The 25,284-nt window shown below is 46.5% G+C and overlaps 1 protein-coding gene across 5 annotated transcripts in view; it reads left to right on the forward strand.

The window, feature by feature from the left end:
- LOC121434623 (membrane-associated guanylate kinase, WW and PDZ domain-containing protein 2) overlaps positions 1-25,284 on the forward strand; it is a 1,272,606-nt gene that overhangs the window by 1,211,372 nt on the left and 35,950 nt on the right. For all 5 annotated transcript variants that reach the window (XM_041633542.1, XM_041633543.1, XM_041633545.1 and 2 more), the window contains one exon: positions 15,287-15,425. In XM_041633542.1, coding sequence (XP_041489476.1) covers positions 15,287-15,425 — 139 coding nt within the window. The remainder of the gene's footprint in view (positions 1-15,286; positions 15,426-25,284) is intronic.

Here is a 25,284-nt window from a genome sequence, read left to right on the forward strand (position 1 = left end):
GCGCATAGAGCGCAGATGGGGGGGGAAGGGCGGGGGGGGGGGGGGGGAGGGCGGGGGGGATGCGCCGCAGTCCACGTTCTTGCTTCTATTCTTTTTCTCTTGTCTTTGTCAACAGTAGCCATCCTAATAAAAGTGAAACACTGATTTACCAGGTTGGAGAGATGGATGGCTCCGTGGTTAAGAGCAGTTCCCAGCACTGACTGTCGTAGCAAAATCACCAGTGACTAGGGAATGCGATGCCCCCTTCTGGCCTCCACGGGTACTGCACTTGTGTGGTGCACATATAAACAGACAGGCAAAACACATACACATAAAATAAAAAGAAGTAGATCTTATGTGGGGGAAGGGAGAAAAGGCTCCACTGTGAGGAGCACTGACTACTCTTCCAGAGGACCCGAGTTCAATTCCCAGCACCTGCATGGCAGCTCACAACTGTCTGTAACTCCAAGATCTGACACCCTCACGCAGGTATACATGCAGGGAAAACACCAAGAAAAAAAAAACTGATTGTATTTTAAGTCCAGCCCCCCAGTGACTCGAGAAGCTGAGCATCTTTTCCTGTACCTCTTGCCCATCCATAAATTTTCTTTGAGGCAATGTCTTTTGAATCCCTCTTCTCCGCTTTTCAGTTGGGTTATTAATATTTACTGTGGGGTTGCATGATCCCCTGACATACTTTGGATACTAAGATCTTCTCGGATAAACGGTTGCCAGGCGTGCCTTCCCACTCATAGGCTGGCTTTCCTTTCTTTGGCTGCTGTTTGCCCTGCAGAACCTCTTCCGCTTGAGGTAGTCCTACCTTTTCTGTATTTGCCTTGTTGGCTTTGGTTTTTGTGTCATACACAGAGAAGAGTGGCAAAACAAGGGTCAAGAAGCTTGTTGCAAGGTTTCCTTCAGGCATTTCACAGCTTCGAATCCTCTACTTTAGTCTTTAGTCTTTAATCCATTTAGAGTTTTTTTATATACTTTTTTTTTTTTTTGGTTTTTCAAGACAGGGTTTCTCTGTAGCTTTGGAGCCTGTACTGGAACTAGCTCTTGTAGACCAGGCTGGCCTCGAACTCCCAGAGATCCGCCTGCCTCTGCCTCCCGAGTGCTGGGATTAAAGGCGTGCGCCACCACCGCCCGGCTTTATATACTTTTATATGGTATAAAGGTCCAATCATTTTCATATCCGTGGAGATACCTGGTTTTTCTAACTCCATTCATGGCATAGTCTTTGTACTTTGGTGAAGATTAGTTATCTATAACTGCACAAACATACCTTGATAATATGTTTTATTATGTCTGTAAGTCTATTTCTATATTGTACTTTAGTGTTTTAGCTATACTAGCTTTGTAATTAGGTTTTAAATCCCTGTGTAATGTCTCCAGTCATAATCCTCATTCTCAAGATTACTTTAGCTATCTGGAATCTTCTGAGGTCCTGGGTAAATTCCAGAGCTGATTTTTTTTTCTATTTTTGTGAAAGTTGTCATTGGAATTTTCATAGCGATAACATTGATTCTATAGATCTCTTTGGATAGTATAGACATTTTAACAATACTAATTCTTCCTCTCACCTAAATATATGTATTTCATCTTATTTGCCTCTTCTTCAACTTATTCTTATTAATCATTATGAAAAATAATACTATGAAGCACAAATCCTTTAGGTATATTATAACTTTCAGTCATTGGTTTACTGTTTTCCTTAATATTTTTGAAGCGATTGTAAATGATGTTTTTCCTTCATTTCTTTCTCTGCTAGCTAACTTTTAATGTACAGGATCACAATTATTTTTAGATGAGGATTGTCTACCTTGCAACTATATTAAATGCATTTGTTAGTTTTTACGGATTTTTTGGTAGATCCTATATTTGCTACTTAAAAATCATGCCACGTAATTCTTCATTTCCATTTTCCATGTCTTTTATTACATATTCTTGCTTGGTCTGTGTAAGACTTCTATCATTATGTTGACCTGGGTGACAAGAGTGGGCTTCCTAGACATTGGCAGTATGGCTCAGTTCACACTTGCCTACCGTGCATGAAGCCTTGGGTTTAATCCCTGCACTTCATAGCCCAGATATGGATACCAGCACTCTGAAAGTGGAGTCAGGAAGATCAAGAGTTCAAGGCCATCCTCAGCTATGTAGTATATTCAAGGCCAGCCTGGGCTACATGAGATCCTATCTGTAAAAGAAAAAGAGTGAGCATCCTACTTTTTCTCCTCATCTAGAGGGAAATTTTTCAGTGTTTCATCACTGAGAAGATTTCAGGGCAGAAGTAGAATGATCATGGAATGATGGGAAAAGATATCCCATTTAAGTGGAAAGAGAGTCAGGATATATGCATCTGACACAAGTTATATGTGTACCAGAAAAGAAAGCAGTCAAAACTGCAACGGGAGACAAAGTCATCGTGAAAAGAGATATGGGTGAAGTGTGGTCAACCCAACAAGAAGATAGAACAATTATGAATATAAAGGCACCTGATAACAGAGTACTTAAATAAGTCAAATATTAGCAAAAGTAAAGGGACTATAGATGATCAACACTTGTAAACTTTCCATTTATCTCCCAGATATCTACGTGACAGTGACTCTTACTCTAAGAAAAGATAGACTAGAAAATGGAAATGCGTTGGAAATGTCCACGAGAGCATAGCAGCAGCTGGGCAGAGAGCCTGCCAGGCCTTCCTGCGCCAACACAGGCGGTTACCTGTTAGTGCTGCAAGGGACCTTTCTGAATACGAGCCTGGGCAAGTCTGTTTTATTTCATGCATATCTCTGTTATATAAATGGCATCAGAGTTTTCTTAGAGAGACGAAGCCCTCCCTCTCCCATGGCGTATGATGCTCTCATGTGTGTGTTAAGAAGATCTTAATTTAAAAGAAGATGGGTGGCTTTTAAGTGGTCCCCACATAATTCTGATGTTTATTCCTGGGTGAAACCCACTTCTGGACAATCCGTGGGATATGACGTAAGCCTCTGCTGCAAGACACACAATGCAACGTGAAAGTCTCGTTTCTTTGCAACTCAGTTTAATTTATATGACTAATTTCTTTGAAATAAAATTTTTATTTTTTTAAAGAGCGCCTTATAAAACTGTGGAATAGCTCCCAGTAAAACCTTTGTCTGTAAACTGAAATTAAGATGTCTGAGTTAGTAGTTGTGACTTACTGCATGCCTCACAAGTGCAGGGGAAAAGAGGTGAAGGCATTGTTCCTGAGCCTGGATTCTGATCAGTTTTTACTGGTATAACCTAAAGATTTTGAAAACCACTCATATTTGAAAATGAATTTGCATTTGAAATGGGGATAAATGAATGCTATTCAGGACATATAAATAATAAAAAACTTCTATGAATTACAAGAATTACAACCCAAAAAGAAACACTGAGAAAAGCACAGAAGGGTGAGTTTTATTTTTAAAAAGAGAAACCCAAATGACTTTAAAAATCTGAAAAGATGCTCATCATCATGAAAATACAAATTAAAGAACCAAAGTGGTGAGCTAAAAAGCTAAAAATAAGAAACTGGCATTTCTAAAAAATGGGAATAACATGAGGGAAGAGGCGCTCTTGTTTGTCAGTGATGATAGCGTGAATTTTTGTCTCTGGAGAAAAAATTGGCAACACCCAACAAATTGGATATTACACATTTACCTACAAGTCAGCAACTCCACCGTTGTGTTTATACGGTGGTTTTGCTCATATACACCAGAGAGCAATATTTACTGTAACGTGGGTTTTCATTGCAAGTACTGAGTGTAGGGGAGAGTCCCAGATGGATATCAATAGAATGGAAAAATAAATAGCAAGCCATGTATATAATACAGTATTATATAGTAGTTTAAATGGGGGAAGTATATTTATATAATACAGTATTATATAGTAGTTTAAATGGGGGAAGTATATTTATATAATACAGTATTATATAGTAGTTTAAATGGGGGAAGTATATTTATATAATACAGTATTATATATTAGTTTAAATGGGGGAAGTATATTTATATAATACAGTATTATATAGTAGTTTAAATGGGGGAAGTATATTTCCTACTTAGATGCATTTCAACAACACAATATTGGCTTTGAAAAGGAAGTTACAGTATCATCCATGTGGGGTGATACTGCTTATATAAAACATCCCAGCATTGCTTCATGGTACACACATGCCATGTGTGCCTAAAGACATGAAAAAGAGAGGCAGACATCAATTACAGAGAAGAAGGCGGGCCGCTTGCCACCAGCAAGGCTGGATGGCTCGTGGGAGTGAAGCCTTCCACAGAGCCTCTCCAGAAGACTGAGGAAATGAGAGAGAGGGGGAGAGGGAGCAGACTATGGGAGAATAAAACCTTTCATCATTTAAGTAACTCAACCCTTCCATCTAGTATGCATCGGAAGGGGAAGGTGGGGGAAGGTTCCCGTGTAATGCTGCATTATACATTTTAATGGCCTAAAATGTTGAAAAACAGTGGAATTGAATGGTTACCCAGCAGGGGAGGGACAGGACCGACAGGGCACAGCTGCTAGCAGTTATCGGACAAATTAATCAATTTTGTATTTATGCCTCAGTGGCCAGAGACAGTTCAATCAAACCACTTACATTAACAGGGTGCTGCTCTTGGAAAACAAAGGTGGTTAGAAAATAAGGATTCTCCATCAGAAGAGCCTACATGATTGTTTTTCTAGGAAGAGCAACGGAGCTTGTGATTTCTGTTTACATATGTGTCTTCCGCCCTCTTGGTAATGAAGAGACCACTTTCCAAGATGTCTCTGCAGGATCACAGACATCACTGGTAACACAGGACTGTGCTGATGATGCAGGGACCAGTCCCTAAGAGTGTCGACGCAGTGGTGAACTCAGGCAAGTCTGAGGAGCCATCACCAAGACCTACCCCATGGTTACACAAAAGCTCAAGAGACAATGGAAGTGATGATCAGAGCAATAGTCCAAGAGAAAAACCTGAAGTCCCAAAAAGAAAGAGGGACGATTCATGAAGGGGATCAAAATGATCCTCAAATGCTCACAAAGTGCTAAGGAGGTTAGACTAAGTTAAGATGTATAAAAAAAATTACAAAGAGAAAGAAATGTAAACAAAAGTAGCATGGGTGTGTTGTTACATTCAGCATCTGTCTTTGCTTCTTGACTCTGCCTTCTTTCTCCCAGCATTCAGTTTAGTGTTCCCCGCCTAGCTCTACTCTGCCCTATCACAGGCCAAAGGAGTTTCTTTATTCATTAACCAATAAAAGCAACACTTATACAGAAGGACTTCCCACACCATGGGTGGTTCAAATTAAATAATGACACAGAAAATTAACTTGATATCTCCATACCAGTCCTCTTCCTGTGTTATTTGTTGATCAGCTCCCTATGGAGCAGCAGCAAAGTTTCCTTTCCAGATTTGATTCTAAATTCTCTGTCTGTTCTCTCCCAGGGAAGATTTGCCTCTGTTCATTTCAGAATTAAATGTGATCATGTTTCTAACAGAATCTGGCCCAAAAACTGTGCTGGGTACATGGAACGCGTTGTAAAGGGCCAGTGTTTCTCATCGGGGAGGCTCACACCGCATAAAACCTCTTAGTTGACTGAAGATTTTACGTGGAGACAAAACTCTGGTCGTGTAAGAACAGATGTTCACGTAGAGAACCTAGAATTACTGGAACCTGAATTATTCGCTGTTATGCGTGGTAGAGTATTATTGTCTTAACTGCCTCCCACCTCCTAACTGTTACATACAAGCAAGCAGTGCTCTGGGCTCTGAACATTCCAACTAGGGTGAGCTCTCATATCCCTACATCAGACTGTGTTTCTCCTCTCCACCCAACATCCTATGCATTTTATTAGACACAGGAGTCAGTTTTCAAAACTGAAGAGAGAGAACAGCACGCTTGAGCCAAGTTACGGGTGGGAAAGCCCCCTTTGGAAACGGTGACCTGCCGGGGCATCCTGAAGCATCACCGTTGAGTGAATCAGAGAGTTCTTATCCTAGACGGCAAACTGGGAGAGCTCCAGACACACGCTGCAAAGCCACCCTAACCCAGGGTCTTTTTAGTCTCGTGATTTACGAAACCTTTGCCTTTTTATTTCCAATTAGCCTATCGATAGTGATGTCCCTTGAATACTCCTAAGGAATATTATCAGCTCATTATTGCCAGAAAACATGTTGCCCAATTTCATAGCTCAGCTGTTCTCACGCATGGATGGACAATCTGAATGAACTCGAACAGAAACAAGATTTTCAGACACTCGGCTACATCCCTATCACAAAATTCAAGTAATTAATATGTGACTTTAAATAGTAAAGGAAGATAAATGGATAATGTTTATTTTGTGTGCCATAATGACGGCGCCACGATGCTCCTCTGGCTATTTATTTAGCGTTAGTGCTTCACTAGAAAAATTATTATAATCAGCACCCATTCCTGCTAACACCAAATACCATGGTGATGAGTAAAGGCTCTCTGGGGAGCTGCCTTGAAATTAAACTCTTAATGGAAGCCCGCACGTCCATTACAGCCGTGGTAGTAGACCCCAGTGCCTGCTGTTGCCGTGATTGTCCCTGCCTATGTTACACTTTGTGTACACTTCCAAGGCTGCATGAGGACATGCATGGTGCTGCTGGTCTGAGACGCCATGGAGTTTGCGCAGTTATCTGAAGAGAAAGGTTATGTTGATCAGGGACGTTCAGAGCCATTCATGCTGGGAAGGCTTATTCATGGTTCCAGCTGTTGACACATCTGCCGAATTCTCCCCCGTGGCGTGGCCTGGCTGTTAGAAAGGCTTGGAACATGTGATGGTGCCTATTTTGAGCTTACAGAATAATGGGTTTCGTTATGATGTTTTCAAACACATACTCTGAGTGTGTTCACCCTCATCACACCTTGTTATTCGTAAGCAATGCCCCTGCCTTGGAGCTGCTGTTGCTGTGATGAACACCGTGACCAAAGAAACTTGGGGAGGAAGGGTTTATGTGGCTCACACTTCCATACCATGTCCATCATTGAAGGAAGTCAGGACAGGAGCTCACACAGGGCAGGATCTGGAGACAGAAGCTGATGTAGAGGCCATGGGAGTTGCCTACCGGCTTGCTTCCCATGGCTTGTTCAGTCTGTTTTCTTATAGAACCCGGCACCACCAGCCCAAATGCCTCTCAGCTGGAGATCACAGAGACTTTTCCTCAGATGAGGCTCCTTCCTCTTTGATGATCCTAGCTTCTGTCAAGCAGACACACAAGCGGCTAGTACAACCCCAAAGGCAAAGAATCATAAGCTCCTCTATCCTATCTCATTCAAGAAATGAGTACCCCCGTGTCTCTCTCCCTTCCTGGGGTGCTAAAGTATCCTCAGTTGTAGAGTCAGAGAACCTAGAGTTGGCCTTGAACCCCTACAAACTGTGTGTCTGCCATAGCTCCCCACTTTTCTCTAAAGCTCAGAGTACCCACTTAAAGTGAGGGAAATAAAACCCAGAGGAAGCAAGTGGGCTCCTTGCCCTCTACTGCTGTGTGTAATTTGTGGGTGTCTTCCCATTGCTACGGCAGAGTGTCTGAGAACCGCTTATGAAGACCAGCCATGTGTTTGCTTCCGTTTTGTGGTCTCAAAAGTTCAAGATGAAGGTGCCAGGATCCAGCATGGGCCCTTTTCTGTGTCGGCAGGGCAGGAGGCAAAAGCACAGAAGGGCCAACCCACTCCCATGGTCCTCTTTATCCATCCACTCCTCAGGAAGGAGCTCTCAAGACCGGAACACCTCCCCAAAGGCCCTGCCCCAACACTGATGTGCAAGGAACCAGGTTTCCCTCACTCCAATTTGGGGAACTCATCCCAGACCATAGTAGTGAGTCGAGACTAATGACTATCATCAGCTGTCCCCTCTCCTCGTTTATCCCCCCCCTTGTATTTATTAAAAAGCCACTTTGCTCACTTGCCTGCATTTACATGCACACAGACACACAGACACGCACACACTAAATGCTACAAGCAGCACTATAAAAACATAGCATGCTCTTTGCTCACCAGCTATTCTCTGGGGTATAATTAGAAGTTCCATAGGAGTTTATTTCCCAGGGCTTCTCATGGGAACAATCGCTGTCTGCTTTTAGTCAGTTATGTGAGTTGACATAGCAACGCAAACAGCAAAGGGTTGCTTCTGCCTGTGGCTATCCCATTCCAGGACTTGTCGGCAAAGCATTACAGGGTTACCTCTCTCTGAAAGCTGAAGACGACAGGGAGGGCTTCCCTTGTGTAACTTTTTCTACCTTCTTAAAATTGTAAGTATTAAAAATATCTGAGGCCTTGTTTCCACAGAAATCGAACTTTAGCTTAGCCCAAAGTCAAGTAGGTATGTGATTGTTTTACAAACTACTCATGAAGCTTTTGTCTCGTTCCAAGCATCTTTATCAGCAGCGGCAAAGCACAAAGGCACATCCTGCCTCGTGGCTCTAAGCGTGAGAGCCCAAAGACGCATAGTCTCCTCTCTCCCACCCACCCCATCTCTCTTCAGCGTCTCCCTCTTCCACCAGCAGGAATGGAACTAATCTTCGCCCCTTTTATAAGGAGATTCTACTCTTTATTATTCCTAAGCAATACAGTACTACCACCAGGAAGTATTGCAAAGACATAGTCCCACTTCCCAAAATTGATAATTTTGTTAATTGAAAGGTAGGAGGAATAAAGTGTATATATCAGCTCTAGAGGCTTTGATGCCCTGAGCGCCGTAAGAGAGGCAAGCTATAGTGTATTGGGACCAGAAAGAAAGAAAGAGGAATAGTCCCTGCAATGGCCAGTGATGGCTGCATGGAGAATCTGAGTAGAACCTTTCAGTGGCCATAGATGAGGTTCAAGGGCCAGGGGGGAAAACAAAACAAAACAGGAACCCCAGGACCTGGGTAAGAAATGGGCCGGGCTGAATGCAGGAGAGGGGTAGAAACATACTACAGTATTAGAGATTCATAAGGAGCCACATAGCACGGAGACCATGAGGGTTAGGGCAGGTGCTGGGAGAGGAGAGGCTGGGCTGCATAACATGACAGTAGTGACTTCTTGGTAGGAGTCCCAGCAGTGGACACAGTACCGAGAGAGGAGGGGAAGAAGGAGGCCGTGGAAGTGGAGCAGAGGCTGGAGGGAAGGAGGGAGTTACTCTCGCTCTCGCTAAGAGAACGGCAAATGGCTAAGGGTATCTCTGAGCACCACTGATCCTGCTGACTTTCCTACAAAGGGGCTTAAAGGGATGTCCGTGGTTGAAACTAAATATTACAGCACAGCCAGGTTCCCAAGACCACCTTGCCACCGTGAACTGAGCAAAGCAAACAGCATTCAACTTGGACGTCTCGCTCGTGAATTGTTCTTAACCCCCTCGTCTGTCACACCACTTAGTATGTCCATTCTTCCCTGCATCAACCAATGTCAGTTCTTCCTCTAGTCCACCTTCTCGTCCAAGTCTGTCCCTTTCCATCCCTGCCCCGTGCGGCGTTCTTGGGGTAATGTGTTTGGATTGCCAAAATGCTCCTGGCCTCCGGTGTATGTTAGATTTGGCCACTGAGAAATATCAACAGAAAGAGACTATATACGTTAGTGTTGTATCCATGCTCTAATAAATGCCCATGGATTTCATGGCTGGAACAATGCACACTGACTATCTCACAATCCTAGAGGTCAAAAGTTCAAGTTTTTTCACTGGGTGGAAAGGGAGGCATCAAGTTGGCAGCACTGGCTTCTGCAACAGGCGTCCAGAGAAAAATGTCACCTTCTCCAGTGTCCCGAGCCATCTGCCTGCCTTGGCTTCTAGCCCAGGCCTCAGTCCTCAGAGCCAGCAGCTTAATGCATTCTCCCCTCCCCGACCTCTGCTTCTTTCCTTTCATCTCCCTTAGATTTTTGGCTCTTGGGACTTCATTGAACCCAGCCAGATACTCCGGGATAGCTCATCTCATGAACCTTAATGTTGGGTTGGGGTGAAGTTCAGGTAGCTCAGAGGAAGAGCTCTCTTCTGATATGTGTGACGCATTGTGTTCAGTCCCTGGGACAAAAAAAAAGTGGGGTAGAGCACAGGGCCTCACATCTCATCCCTAGCCCTAGGTAGGTAGGTAGGTAGATAGATAATAGAAGATAGATAGATAGATAGATAGATAGATAGATAGATAGATAGATGATAGATGGATGATAGATAGATGGATAGATAGATAGATAGATGATAGATAGATGGATAGATAATAGGTAAGGTAGATAGATAGATAGATAGATAGATAGATAGACAGACAGACAGAAAGACAGACAGAATGTCCTTTTTCCATATAAAGTAACATAATCCCAGCTTCCAGGAATTTGGAAGCTTAGTCTATGGGGCAGGAAGTGCCATGATTCAGTGTTCTCTCTGCACTGCGATGACTGTTTTTCTTGTGTTGCTCCTCCCTGAAGCTGTGCTCAGGGCCTAGCAGAACCTTTTTCTCTCTGCAGCTCTAACTCCAAGCAGGCAGCCTCTCTTGCATGCTTCTCTTTCTTGATGCCAGTAACCTCTCTTTCCTTCCTCGGGTCTTTCAGGCTAGAGGTGGCAACAGCGCCGCTCTGTTTACACGCTGGTGCCTCCACAGCCCGTTTCCTTTTCTTCCCATCCACAGCTGCAAATTAATGCCTTCGTTACATTGCTCTCAAGATTGTACCTGGCCGCTATGCATGGCTGCCACGCATCTTGATAAAGCATTCACATTTTAACCTGCACAGCCCCCACATCAGGTCCAGAGTCCTCACGCTCACAGAGAGTCCGCACGGAAATGCAGAAAGACAGTGAGCGTCGGCAAAGCAGAAATTACTATCCTGGACAAAAGAGCAACATTGCTCAGAGTCCAGTTGGGGATCACTTCTGGGGAATAGTATGTCTGGTTAGGCAAGTGTGCAGAGCAATGCTCTTCGTTGCCTTCAGCTGCATGCAGGGAAGGGAGAAGATAGCCTACACACTGCCTGCAGTTGAAGTTCCCTCTGGTTTTCTTTCTGTTTTTCTATCAACTAGGCAGACAGACTTCATGACCTAATGTAAGTGATTTCTGAGCAGCAGCAGAAGCTCGGCTGGGCTGCCGATGGGAGCCTCCATTCCTGCTCGGGCAAATGATTTTGAGATATTACCCAGGCTCTTCTTGCCTGAACAGTTCAACAGCGTCTGAAAATGGGAAGGGGCTGCTTGTGTTTTCCTCCTTTGTAGAAACTATTTCTGCTTCAGCAAGCTTGCCTTTATTTTAAACTCTGTCTTAGCATTCATGTCTGCTGCCACACTCGTGGTGATTTCTTTGTATTAGCTGGAGTTTAAATTACCTGCCAAGAATTCAATGAGAGTCTCTTCCTGAAGATTTCATCTTGAATCACAAAATCAAAACAGCAACGCTGTCCTGTAAGAATGCCTGCAAGGCTGTACTTAACAACTCAAGGAGAGTCTTCTCCCTCTCTGCGTTATTTCCACAGAAGCAATATTTGCCCCTCTCCCCACGTCCCTCTCAATCAGTCAGCTGCCTCTCTCCTAGGTTCATTGTGCAAGCCTTCCTCCTGTGTTCCTTTCTTCTCTTCTATCATGATGGTGATGAAGAAGCAAGTGATTCCTATAATTAGCAATAGCTTTTATTTACAGATTGCTTTATAGGTCATAAGGTATGTATGTATGTTGTGTGTTATTCAATCTGGGTCAAAACAGGTAAGATATACTATGAAGCCAAGGTAAATTCTTATTATAAATCTTAACTAAGCAAGAAGGGAGCACAGAACCAAATGAAATATCTAAAAAAAAAAAAAAAAAAAAGGTCCTCCCTTCAGTTGCTGGGGCTGGAGACTGCCCTTGGCGGTGACTCTGGGAACGCCCTCTGCTCAGAAGCCTCCACTCCTCATTCAAGTTTTAAAAAGCCTCTAAATTTAAACGTGGAAAAATTGCGAAATTCGCAGATAATTTAGTATCCCGATTGTAGAAGCAGTAAGCCTTTAAATGCACCAGGCCCTGGGCTCTGCGCTTCTAGCACTTTGGAATGACCACAGTAACAGAACATCTAGCAAAAGTCTATCATAAAAACTGTCATCCAATGTAAAAGGCCAGCTAGGTCAGAAGGCTGGCTAAGAGCCTTAGCAGAAGACCATACTTCAGTACCCATGCCGGGCTCTCACAACATCCTGTAGGTCCAGAGAATCTGTTGCTTTCTTCTGGCTCCCACAGACACGTGGCACGCACATAAATCCAAAATAAATAGAAATGAACCTTTACCTTTAAGGAGTGCAGCGTGACCCCATGCTTGTGGCTTGCATGAACGATGGTGGCAAAGGCAGAAGCGTAGCTCGCCACTGCCGCTGCCAGTTCCCGCCCAACTCTTTAAGAACCTTGACTCGAGCCAGCCCAGGGTTCTTGGCTTCAGAAAAGAATTTCAGAAGGAGCCACAATGAAACACAGTTGGGGTTTAAAACCCGACAGGGGACGCATGAAGCACACCAGAGAGTGTGGGTACGCTTCTCGAGAAGAATGGCCAGTTATTAAAAGGCATTTGGGGCATAGATTTTAAGCAAGGGGATTGAGAGGAAGACGCTCGAGGAAAAGATGAAACAGGCTAAAGCCTGGGTATGGTGTTCTCGAGGCAGAGTCTCACTCACGTGTCTCGACAGTTGAAATACACCATTTTGGTGACTCTCGTGCATACATCTCAAAGGACTTCCAAGAAACGTCCTTTCTTCTTTTCTCTTTTGACAAGTGACTTCTGGTGTGCACTGGAGGGGGCTACAATCTGATAAGGTAAAATCAGGAGCCCCCTGAGCTGCACAGGTAAACGGGCCTCCGGGTGAGATTCCCAGCAAAGTGTAGGTTCATAGCTGGGAGGAAAGGGGGGCCTTGTACAAAACTTAACGGTGTTAGGATCCTTGTTTTCCAGCTGGCAAAAGGCTTCAGCCAGACCTCCAGAGTCCATTTTTCTTCTTATGTCCCCATAATTTCCTGTCCTGCCTAAGGACAGGGGAGTCCTCATCCCTAACAGTTAGAAACTAAGACAGAATCTGCATTGGGGGAAGTTGGTGGACTCATCCACCTGCTGTTGAGATTGCTGCTGGACATCCAGGTGAAGGTATCCAGGAACCAGCTGGACTTGAGTTGAGAAGTGAGGGAGAGAGAAACAGGAGACATGCTTTTTGTGACTTAGCCCTTAGTTTTCCATAATTTAATACTACACCTTGAGGTGTCCATTGTGGGTGAAGACTCCTTGAGGTGGGATTAAATGTTCTCACTTTTATTGGTCATGTAGATGCATAGCCCTTGAAAAGTTCCTGCACCCCAGTAAGCCTCTCCCCTGATGCAGCAATCCAAATCAGACCAAATCCAACCAAATTAGAAAAAGCTCAGGTTTAATGGATACAAACTCTCCCTGGTGGCTTTCTAGACCCCCAAAGGAGATGGAAAAGGAAGACCAGAAAACCACGTGTTTTTTTTTCCCCCTGGGGAAAAAGGCAGTTTAAATACCCCATGGGAGTGGTTTTGAGCATCTCAGGAGAGGAGTCATCATTTGGTAGGCTTTCTCCAGGGTGAAGTCTGGACTGAGGCAGCTCCAGGGAAGGGAGCTTGGGGTAGAGCTTCCATCCAAACATTCCAGACTCTTTGGATATTTGGATGCCAGGGGCTGAAGGATAAAGGAGCGAGGCCTTCACCCAAACAGCCCTCACGAGCCACTTGACTCCAGAACATAGCTCTTCCCCCTTAGGAACAGTGACAGTTAAGGAAACATGAAGAGACTAACAGATACTATAAGTGTAAAGAACACCATGACTAAAGCAACTTAGGGAAAAAAGGGTTTATTTGGTTTATTATTCATCGGAGAAAGTCAGGACAGGAATTGAAACGGGGCAGAAATTTGGAAGCAGGAACTGATGCAGAGGCCATGGAGGGTGCTATTTACTGGCTTGCTCCTCTGGCTTGCTCAGCCTGCTTTCTTATAGAACTCAGGACCAGCAGCCCCAGGATGGCCCCACCCACCATCCTCCCCCATCCATCAGCAGCTCCAGGATGGCCCCACCCACAACCCTCCCCCATCCATCACTAGTGAAGAAAATGCCTTACAGCTGGATCTCATGGAGGCATTTTTTCAGATGAGGTTCCCTCCTTTTAGATAACTCTAGCTTGTGTCAAGCTGACATAAAACTAGCCAGGACAGTGACATTAACTTTTAGTCTGTCTTCTGAGTCATCCTGTGTAAAATGAATGCCACAGAAATAATACTTTTCTCTTCCCCTGCCCCAAACCCATGCCTCTCTAGGCTACCAAACACTTGCAGGGAAATCCTTATTGCCCTTGTGTTGAAAAGGGTCTGGGCCTCTGGACCAATCCTCTTTAGACAGCTACAGTGCCCTGTTTCCATGGTGATAGTGACTACCTGTTCCTCTGTCTGCCCAATCGACTTGACTGTAGTTTCTTGGTTCTCTCTACTTTATAGATATTAATTGCGATGAGATCTTCTTTGTTTACGAAACCATCTGCAATAAATTTTTAGAGAGCAACTCGTTGTGTTTCCCCCTTAAAGACTTATTTGTCTTTAAGTCGCGTGCCCCAAAATCCAATACATTCTAATTCAGAGGCCACGACAACAGTGGTCCTCTGAGAGTTACATGATACGTTCGCAGCTGAAGCTCTTCGGGCTCTGGTATCTACTTGCCAAAGCTAAACGGGGAACTGCTCATGGGGCACAGGCATCTTTAACATTTCTGGAGGGAGTGACTTTTCACCACACAGCCTCTGGCAACCTGGTGTGAGCATGGCAAAGCTTTCACAAGAGCCTCCGTCACATGCAGAGAATAGGGGGCCCGGACTCTAATTCAAGGGGCAGTGTTAGAGAACTCACCACCAAACTGGGATACCCACTAACTGCCGCTTGCCGTGAAGGCAGTGTCGCAATCGCAACCAGAGAAGCTTAAATGATGCAAAATGACGCATGGCAAATATTCTCCGAGAAGCACAAAAAACTGGTCATTCCTCACAACGTGCTAAACAGATGCGGTACAAAGCCGAAGGCTGGTAATGTGTTCAATAGAAAAGCTGTAGAATGTATTTCTCAAGTCAAACAAGCTGCCAAGATATTTTGAATTGTCATATCAGACCTATTCCCTAATTTTTAACGCCCAGTATTTTATAACTGAGGCCCCTGCCGTCCTAACGAATCATGCATGGGTGACCCAGTCTCGATACAGTTACTCAGATCTGGGGTGCTGCCACGGGGTGGGCGCAGGTGCTCTTTAGGAAGGGGGTGATACCTGGACAGCTGTGAAAGCACACCATCTTTGCCTGACTTTATTTCTCTTTGATTGGCAGGTAGGAGATCAGATCATTGAGATCAATGGGGAAAGCACAAGGGACATGACGCACGCCAGAGCGATAGAGCTGATCAAATCCGGAGGAAGACGAGCGAGGCTGTTGCTGAAGCGGGGAACCGGACAAGTCCCAGAGTACGGTGCGTCCCGCACTTCCCCTCCCCTGTGTTCTGCTCTTCCCGTGTGTTGCAAACATGCAGACGTTCGGGTTTTTTAATATAAAACCACATCTGTCCTCTACTGCGGCCCGGATAGGTATTTACTGTCGGTAGACGGATAAGCACACATGTCGACTTAAGCCCCAGATGTTTGTGTGCGAACCCCTTCTTTAGCTCGTGAAGCTAGGAAATGTGAAACGTAGCGAATGTGTGAGCTCACAGGGCACGTCTGAGTGTGCAGGGAGAGCCGGCACCACGTGTGCGTGGGAGCCTTTCTAATGAGGCCGACAGTTCTCTGCTCATTTGAGTCTGCAGTCATTTCCCAGTTCCTCTCTAAAACATCGCACACTTGAGACAATCCTATGGGATTACTAAATTGGGCCAGGGATGAGCCAGAGCCAATCTTCAGGGTGTGATATTTGAAATGCTAACTTCAGCTCATTCCATGGCTGCATTTGCCTGGCATTTAGGGGTTGTTCAAAAAATTCATTCCGATGCTGTTTTCATATGCTTTTGCGGAAGGTTTTTTATTTTTAAAAAAAAAACAAAACAAAGTATTTATTTGGGGGCTTGCTTACAGTTTCAAAGAGCTGGTCCGTTATCATCATGGCGGGGGCGGCATAGCGAGGGCATGGTAGCATGGCACTGGAGCAGTATCTGAGGGCTACATCCTCAGCTGTGGGTGGGCAAAGGCTTTAAAGTACATTCTAAACCATTGTCTGCTTCCAGTAGTCTTTAAAGTTGTTATTTCCTAGAAACCTGTCGCAGGCATCACTCACAGTGTAAACGGTAGAGCTGGCACAACTGAGCGATCCTCATACAAAGAGCTTCACCACCCAAGCTGTCCTGAGAAGTTTTTATAATATAATAAAGAAAATACTTTACTCCATGTTCCCACACACAATGCTTGGCTCTAATAAACTATTTTTAAATATTGACAGCGGCAATAAGCATAGGCTTGGTAAATGGCACCAACACTAATCCCTTTGTGAAGGGATTTGAACTGCTAGACTAGAATGACTTTGTGTATCTGAAAGCATCGACAACACCAAAGAGACCTGGAAAATTCTGCCACTTCTGAACACACCTCATTTTGAAGGTGTGTTTCACTCCATGCTGAGACATAGCTACTATCTAGTGAGGGATTTCAAAGTTACTACAGCCCTTAATACCCTAACAAGTGAATCGCTACAAAGTTACTACCGCCCTTAATAGTCTAACAAGTGAATCACTACAAAGTTGCTCATTCAGCTTCACTGCCCTCCGCTTCCTGTTCCTTTTCAAATCCCTGGTCGGGCGGGGCGGTGGTGGCGCACGCCTTTAATCCCAGCACTCGGGAGGCAGAGGCAGGCGGATCTCTGTGAGTTCGAGACCAGCCTGGTCTACAAGAGCTAGTTCCAGGAGAGGCTCCAAAACCACAGAGAAACCCTGTCTCGAAAAACCAAAAAAAAAAAAAAAAAAATCAAATCCCTGGTCCATACTTTCCACATCTGTGGCACCAGCTGCTTGTCTACCATGAGAGGGTGAAACAAGCCTGCTTCAGACCCATGCCTCATACCCTGTCTACTTGAGGAAAACATGACCACATAGCTTTGGAACAAGACAAAACCAAAGACCCTGCCAGCATCGCTTCATCCTTCACATCATTCACAACAGCTGATTCAGTTAGATTCTCAAATTAACCACACGGAGAATCTTTTTAAATGCACGGGCACACTTTGGAGGGTGCCCGTACCGATATGATTAGCTACTGTGATATTACAGATCTCGCCTTGAACGTATGCTTTTCTTAAACACCCAGTTACGCTTGCTGATGATCTTGGCACTTCCCAGCTGCCCTTCTAAGGTGTGGACTTTGTAAAATTAACTTAGAGGTGATGAAACAAGAGAAGGAAATTAGAGTGGAGTGGTGCCCGTTAGGGAAGTGAGGGAGCAGACACAAACTAAGCAGACCCTCAGCTCTTCAGGACACTTAAGCTGAACAGTGGGCAGTGATGTGTAAGCCGTGACAAAGATCCAGGGTCAGTTCCACGTCTTGGATGATAACGTCATCAAATGGTTTGCTGGAATTTCATAACTAATGGCAGGGCTCAAAAGTTCCCGGGTGACTCCTTCGCCCAGAGATTTGCCAAAAGAGCTTCTGGGGCATAGGCTATAGCTATACAGAATCATAACAGAGTCATGTGGGACAGAGAGAAAATTCAGGCAATCTCTGGAGGCATCAGCATACAGGCTTCCTCTTTTTCTTTTTCTTTTATTTGTTAACTTTTTTCTCATTTATTTTACATACTGACCACGGTTTCCCCTCCATCCTCTCCTCCCCTTCCCCTTCCCACCTCCTATCCACCCCCTCCGCATCCACTCCTCCTCCATCTCCATTCAGAAAGATGCGAGCCTCCCTTGGGTTTAAGCAGGACACATCAAGTTGAGGCAGGACCGAGCTCCTCCCCTTATGGGGCGGGGCCAGGTAATCCAGCGCGCACAGGTTACCAAAAGCCTGCTAAGTGCCAGAAACAGGTCCTGATCTCACCGCGAGGAGCCTCACAAACAGACCAAGCCATACAACTGTCACACACACATGCAGAAGGCCTAGGTCGGTCCCACACAGGCTCCCTAGCTATCGGTTCAGAGTCCATGAGCTCCCGCGAGATGGGGTCAGTCGTACAGACTTCCTCTTGTGCTCGCACTGGCTCTCCCGCTAAGGAACCCAGATGGTACCTCGCTCCAAGCAACAAAAATAGAGCACTGGAAACAGGGAGTCCATTAGCGACTCAGTGCACACGATTTTCACCAGGGTTGGTCATGCAGGCATCCCCTGCCTAGCACATCCCAAAACTCTAGACCCCCGGGAGAAAAGCAGATGTGGAGTACAATCGCATCATTTGTATCTGCCGGTTACGGTTACGGAAGTGAGGCGCGCTCAGCATCCGCGCTCAGCATCCGCGCTCAGCTTTCAGCACAAGGCTCCTTAGCAGCATAGCGGACTGACAGCCGTTGTTCCCAGCACAGAGCCACCGTCATGAGCCGGCATTTCCAAGCAGAGTGGTCCCTGGCCTGCTGTGTTAACCCTGCTCTGCATCAGGAGCAGACCAAAGATGAGACTACATTCGTGGCTGCGGAAACGATCTCAGTATACATAGTGTCCACGGCCAAGAAAGAGGTCCTCCAGCATCAGTATGGAATAAACCACATCATGAAACTAGATAAACCAGGATGCATCTTAATAAAATGCTCCCAAGAACAGGATAGCGGCTGTAAATAACAACACAAGAAAACACTCGCATTGACCAAGAGAAAAATCAAGAATATAATCTACTTGGTCGAGCAACAGCCTAATCACGGGAAAATGACATTTTTCTTGTCAAGTGTTGCTTTAAGCCTGTGTGTTTCCTTTGTTTGCCTTTCAAGATCCTAACCTTGGCCCACTCCTTAAGAGAGCATTGAAGGGAGTTATCAGGGTCCAAAGGAGGCATGTTTAACCTCCCAGAGACCTTCGGGGCTTAAGCTGGGGAGATTGGGGAACTGTGGATGCCAGGTTTTAAGCCATTCCACCCGCGTTCCCTCCGCCACTTATGGAACTCGGGATTCAGAGCAGTTTTGAAATGGAACCCTTATCTGGACTTGGGGACCTTGTCAAAGAAAGCTGATCCCCGGCAAGAGAAGTATGGAGCAGAGCTCAGATGCTTAGGCTGATCTGTGACAGAGAGATAAACACAGGTACAACCGAAAAGAAAAAAAAAATCAGCAAAAGCAATCTGTTAGATCATTGATTACCAAAATCGGTGTGACTCTAAGTGAGCTGAGGACGGGAATAAAAACGCTGCCAATAAGCCAGCCGTAAGTAATTAATAAGGCTGACCGCCAGGTGTCGCGGCAGCCAACTCGGAGGCAGAAACCGCAAGTGCCGCCGCACAGGTCACGGCTCAGCACCAGCGGTGGAGCGGCTGCGGAGGGTGTTGGAAAATGATAAGGACTTTGAAGAGCGGCTTTTACAGTCAAGCCCTTGAAAGAGGAACTCGGGAGACAGGCACTTCAAGCGTAGCCCTCGGGATGAGAATTTGTTGATTATCAACTGAGCGGCAAGTGTGAGTGCTCCAGCCCCCGACGTGCCTCTCAGCCACTGGCGGGAATAAAGACGCTTCCCCCACCCCGCTGAGAGCGGAGAGGTGAGCTCCCCAGGCGTGTGCTCGCGGCACAGGTAGCTGCTGTTCAAACTAATCCTAAAGAGGTTAGGGCCAGGGGAAGTAGCATCCTGGCGGTAAAACTGCTCAGGAATAAATTATCCAAATTAGCTCCCTGCTTTGAAGTGCAGGTGTCCGTCATTAGCAGTCAAGGCCCGTGCGCAAAATGGACACACGCTTGATTTGCAAACTAAACCACCCAGCCAGAGCCCAGGTCCCTGTAAGTGTCCTTGGATTTACAAGAAGAAGGAGAAGAAGAGGAGGAGGAATAGGAGGAGGAGGAGAAAGAAGAGGAAGGAAGGGAGGGAGGGAAGAGAGAGAGAGAGAGAGAGAGAATCCCATACTTTCACACCAAAGTCCCTCGGGTCTATTTGCTGTTCCGATTGAAGCAAACACACTTCACAGAAATTGTGGCACTCTGCCGCGCTCGCTCTCGCAGAGAACGATGGGGCAGCTCTTTAGCTCTTTATGTGGAGAAGTCTAACGTGCATCCAGATGCCCGTGGGAGACCCGGTGATCTGAGGAGGCCACGCAAGAAAGGGTGGAGCAGAGCTCTCCGCCGTGAGCACCCAGCAGCCAGCAGCACCCGATGTCCACGCAGAGGGAAAGACAGCCAAGTATCTGGATTATGCTCCTACCTACGCTTTCCAAGTGAACTGTGTCTCTGAAGGTTTTGACTCGATTACAGGCCTTTGGGAGATGAAATTGTGTCGTTTTATAGGTGAGATGGAACTGTTCTAAGGAGAGGGTAGATGCCTCTTGGGTCAGTAGCTGCCCCTGGAGGAAAGAATGGACTAAACAGTTGTGAAGTTAAAGTCTCCCTCTACACAATAATTATAATGTCGTAAGACAATCATATCAGAACACCCTGTGGGCAGAACCGGTCCTCCTTCGGCTGCTCCTCTGCTCATTCTTCTCCAGGACACGCACTGATGAATATCACGAGCAAACCTTGGTATTCTCCTCAGTAATCACGAGCAAACCTTCATATTCTCGTCGGTAATCATTTGTCCAGGGTTCATTTCACTCCCTAACCAAAGACAAGCTCCAGGAAATGCGTCTTTACCAAATACTGTATATATGGGACAGATCCTGGAATTGATGTCATTGATCGACCATTAATTAATCACTCCTCAACTAATTCAAGATTCACTGAGGACCTACTATGTGGACTGCACTGAAGGTGAGTCTCGGGACTTCCCTCAGGGAGCTGACAATCAAGCCATGAGGACCGCAAGTAAGGGCGGTTTCTAACAGTGTGGCCACTGAAGAAGAGGCCCTCAAGAATCTGCTGTCAAGAAAAACATGAGAGTAGGCTCATTAATCATTCATAGAATTTAATAAGCACTTCTAGAGCATTAGCAATTCTCGAAGAGTACTTGGCCTCTTTGGTCTGTTAAGCGTTTCCTTTGTAACGGTCCCGCTAATAACTTGTACTTTCTCTGAAGGAAGGCCTTGCTGAGTCTGGGTGAGCCTCCTCCAAAACCTGATCTGAATTCCGGATTTCAGACTAGCAAGCCAGAGTAGCTCTGACACACTTACTATTCATGGCTGTGTGGCTGTCAGCCCGGTCAGGAGCCCACAGAACTGTCACCAAGTGCTGAGGTCACCAAGTGCTGAGGCTCAAGTTGCTTGTCTGCCCCTGATGAAAGGCAAAAAAGGAGACGCTTCTGCTTTCCCTCCCAACCCAAGACGATGCTCCCGGGAGCCAGGAGTGGCTCCATTGCCCTGGCACTATTTGTCTGCCTTTTCGATAGGGCAAAGGGTGGCTTGCCTCAGTAATAAATTCTGAAATCTAATCTCATCTTCTGGCATCCACGGCTGAGCACATCTATCTTGTCCACGGGCACCTCCACAGATCACTCAGGAACACCTGTACTGAGTACGGGACATGATGAAGCACCTGAGGGCCACCACGCTGCACCTTGAGGTGACCCTGGTATATACTGACACTAACACATGCCAACACCACCGCAAGTCCCCACACTGCAAAAAACAACAAACAAACAAGTAAAGGTCCATCCTCCCTTAAGCCAGACCCAAATCCATCCGTTTTGAAAGGTCAGTGAGCCAATGAGGTATGTTTCTCAAGCCGCATTGAGAAGAATCCCCTCAGGTGTCTAAGAAAAGCTAAAAATTCCTCCTGTCCAGCATCCAGCCCATTACACAAAGCTGAGCAGAAGTCCAAGAGCAAAGACAACTAACTCAGGGGAAACACTCCTAGATGCTGGGAGAAGCAGCTGGACCTCAGGGAAGTCCCCAGATCTAGACAGTGTTTCCTACATGGAAGGGAAATTGGAGGTAGGAAGATGGAGGTCTAGGAAACTCAATGCTTGTTGATAAGAGGGAAAGATAGCAAGAGCAATCGTGGGCCTGGTGGTACTGGCCTGTAATCCTACCTACTCTGGAGGCTGAGGCAGCAGAATCACAAGTTCAAGGCCCTGTAGGCTCTCAACAAGCACAAGGCCAGTGTGAGCAATTCGGGGAGACCCTGTCTCAGTATGAAAAGTGGGGAGAAACGTCTAAGATTGTAGTGCTGTAGTAGGGCACCTGCATGGCATGTGTGAGGTCTTGGGTTCACCCCCCAGCATCATGCACACACACACGCACACACACATACACACATGCACACACGCGCGCACGCACACATACACGTGCACACAATGCACGCACACACATACACGCGCTCGCGCGCACACACATACACACACATGTGCACACACACACACACACTGGCATGACCTTTGAAAACCACAGTGCCTCTTCTCTCCCTTCCATGCCTCATAAACCCTCTGGAAATTCTGAAGGAGTCCATTGGCTCTGATTTGTTTCAGTATTTATTACCTCTGTTTGTGTATGCGTACATGTTTGTGTGTCTCAACGCAAGCGTAGAGGTTGGCAGACAATTTGTGGCTGTGGGGATAGGGCTCGGCTTACCAGGCTTGACAAAAAGTCCCTCTACCCAGGGAGCAATTTTACGAGCCCATACACTGTATTGTTAAGTGTGTCCCAGCATATAAGAGGCCTTCACGTCCTGGAGATTGTTGGGTGTCTGTTTTCCAGCTCCATTGTAAAGGAGGAGCCTGCATACATCACACTCTGTCCCATCGAGGCCCCTCCCCATTCTTAGATCTGGCTGTGGAAACAGACGTGGAAAGGGACTCTCTGTGTTTTCTGTCTCCTGCTTTCTCATCAGTCTGAGCATGGTCTCCACTCTGCTCGAGAACTCTGGCGTAGTGGCTGGGTAGCCTGGCAGTGTTGAGTTCAAATGAGTTGCCAGCCCCTGAGCTCCACAGGGCAAGAAGTTGGATCCACACACCAAAGCTCTTTTGATTGCTCTCTGGTTTTCCACGGTCCAGAAATACTGGAGATGTTGAGATAGCAGAGAAAAGGTTTTGCTCTTTATAGAGGATCTGCCAACAAAGCGCTGCTTTCCTGTGCTCAAAGCGAAGTCGGTGCCCATGACACCTTCATGGTAGGTCTAGCAGCTGCACAGCCAGCAACCCCGCATCTCAGCAGCGTTTCAAAGGCATGCGTACTAGCTTCCCCACGCCAGAGACCTGCCAGAGGCCACTCTTAAACCAGAAGACTGTGAGTCCCAGCCCGTGTGTGTGTGTGTGTGTGTGTGTGTGTGTGTGTGTACATGTGCAGAAAAGAACATCCAGCGTCCTGATCCACCTTACTCTTTTGAGACAGGTTTCTCCTCTACTTCACTCCAGGCTGGCTGCCAGCAAGCCCCGGAAATCCTCCTGCCTCCGCCCCACACAGTGCTGGGGTTGCACGTGCCACAGAGCCACACCCAGTTTTCTGCCTGGTCCAAGCTCAGGTCTCCAAGCCTGCGAAGCGAATGTTGTTAGTGCTGGCATCCCTCTCCAGCCCCTAGACTCAATCTTGTAATGTTTTTGTTCTTGATTCAGGGTCTCATATGTCCCAGACTGCCCCTGAACTCACTCACTACATAGGTGAGGAGGACCTTGAACTTCTAATCTTTCTGCCTTCACCTCCCAAAGGCTGAGTTTTCAAGTGTATACCACCTCACCCTTCTTTTGTAGTTTTGGGGGTCAACCCCACTTTACGGATGCTAGATAACTCCACCAACTGAGCTGCACCCCTGACCTTAAATTATGTTTCAGGTTCATTTAAGCACACAGACAGTTTAAAAGGAAGGTACATATACTTCCCACATATGTCCCGACCCCGCCCAGACACCAACCCCCTATCAACATGGCCTGTCACAGTGGCTCTTTTACAAGCTCTGAACCTACACACCCACCCCCCCCCACCCCCAAAGCTCACTGTTGGCTTTAGAGTTCACCCTGAGTGCTGTAATTTCTCGGGGATGGAACAAATGCATGATGGCATCTGGCCCCCACCGCAGCATCCACTCCCCTCTTCTGACCCCTGGGAACGACTTCTCTGGGCACTGCCTTCTCATGGTCACCAAGGGCTAGGTTTTTGTTAGCCACACCCTCTACCTTCACCCTTGCTCCAGTGTCTTGTCCTGATAAAAAAAAAACTTCCGAATGTTTCTTTTTAACTGAACTCCTTCAGCGGGGATCAAAGATAAAAATCACATAAGGCTTAAATCATACGGTCTAACTGTAAGAAAATTTCTAAACTCTGAGAGTCACGTATTTTTCAATGTGCCTCTTAGACTCAAAGACATCAACAGGACAAACACACAGTCTCAACACCGGACCACAGCTTGTAACTGTTTCACGGTGCAGGCCTTGCTTAGCTGCTTTTATGTTTCTAGAACACTCCCCAGCCTTTCGGCGGAGGGGGCACACCCTGTCACTCATGGTGACACTGGGCTCATCAGGGCGGTAGGTTTTAGAGCTGGGCACACCCCATTCTGAGCACGCGGTAAGATTCCTAGCCCAGCGCGCGCAGCTCTGCTCATTTCTCACTGGGTTTCTGCCTGCCCTGCTCCCCCCAACTTCACAGTGGTTTCCACGCATGCGTGGACCTTTTGTCTCACCGTCCGGGCCTGCAGTTTCCTAGTCTCCACATATGTCTGCAAGCCGAGTAAAGGCCGCGTTTGAAACCCGGGGAGAACCTTCTCTCTGTGTGTCACTGAAGCAGCTTGATCGTTTCCCCACGAAATTGCTCGCTTCTTGGCAGGCCTACATGGTAAACTCAATCAATCAATCCTGAAATTTAATTTCCGCTGCGGCGTTCCTCGTCGAGCTCTGCCCACAGGGAGGGTCTTCTCTGCGCGGGACCCCTGTGTTAGGGAAGTCTCCTGCTGCGCTCTCTCTTCTTCCCTGAGCACAACACGCTTAACACCCGCATCACACCCCCTAAGACCTCTGTGGGGTCCTGCTTGATTCTGTGCAGACAAGCTGGATCCCGTGTCCGGAGTAAGCCGAGCGTGAGCAGGGGATGTTGTCAGTGCACTCTGGCAAAGAGGAGAAGAGCGGGTCTGCGTTCCAGGATTAACCCACAGTGAGCCCGTAGCCATCTCTCACACCATCTCAGCACAAGACACAGCAGCAGGCACGGCAGGGCCTCCCCTGGCCGCTTGTACCTTGGGTGTTGTTGTCCTGACAGATTACAGAACGTTTAGTGCCCGTGATTGTGTAGGTGGAGAACTACAGCCCATCGCCTGTAGGTGGGCATAGACTAAGGTTGTAGGTTGAGTCGACTGATCCTCAAGA

This window comes from Microtus oregoni, unplaced genomic scaffold (assembly GCF_018167655.1).
Source record: "Microtus oregoni isolate MIOR12 unplaced genomic scaffold, Mior012 000044F_ref0000062, whole genome shotgun sequence".
Taxonomy (NCBI): Eukaryota; Metazoa; Chordata; class Mammalia; order Rodentia; family Cricetidae; genus Microtus; species Microtus oregoni.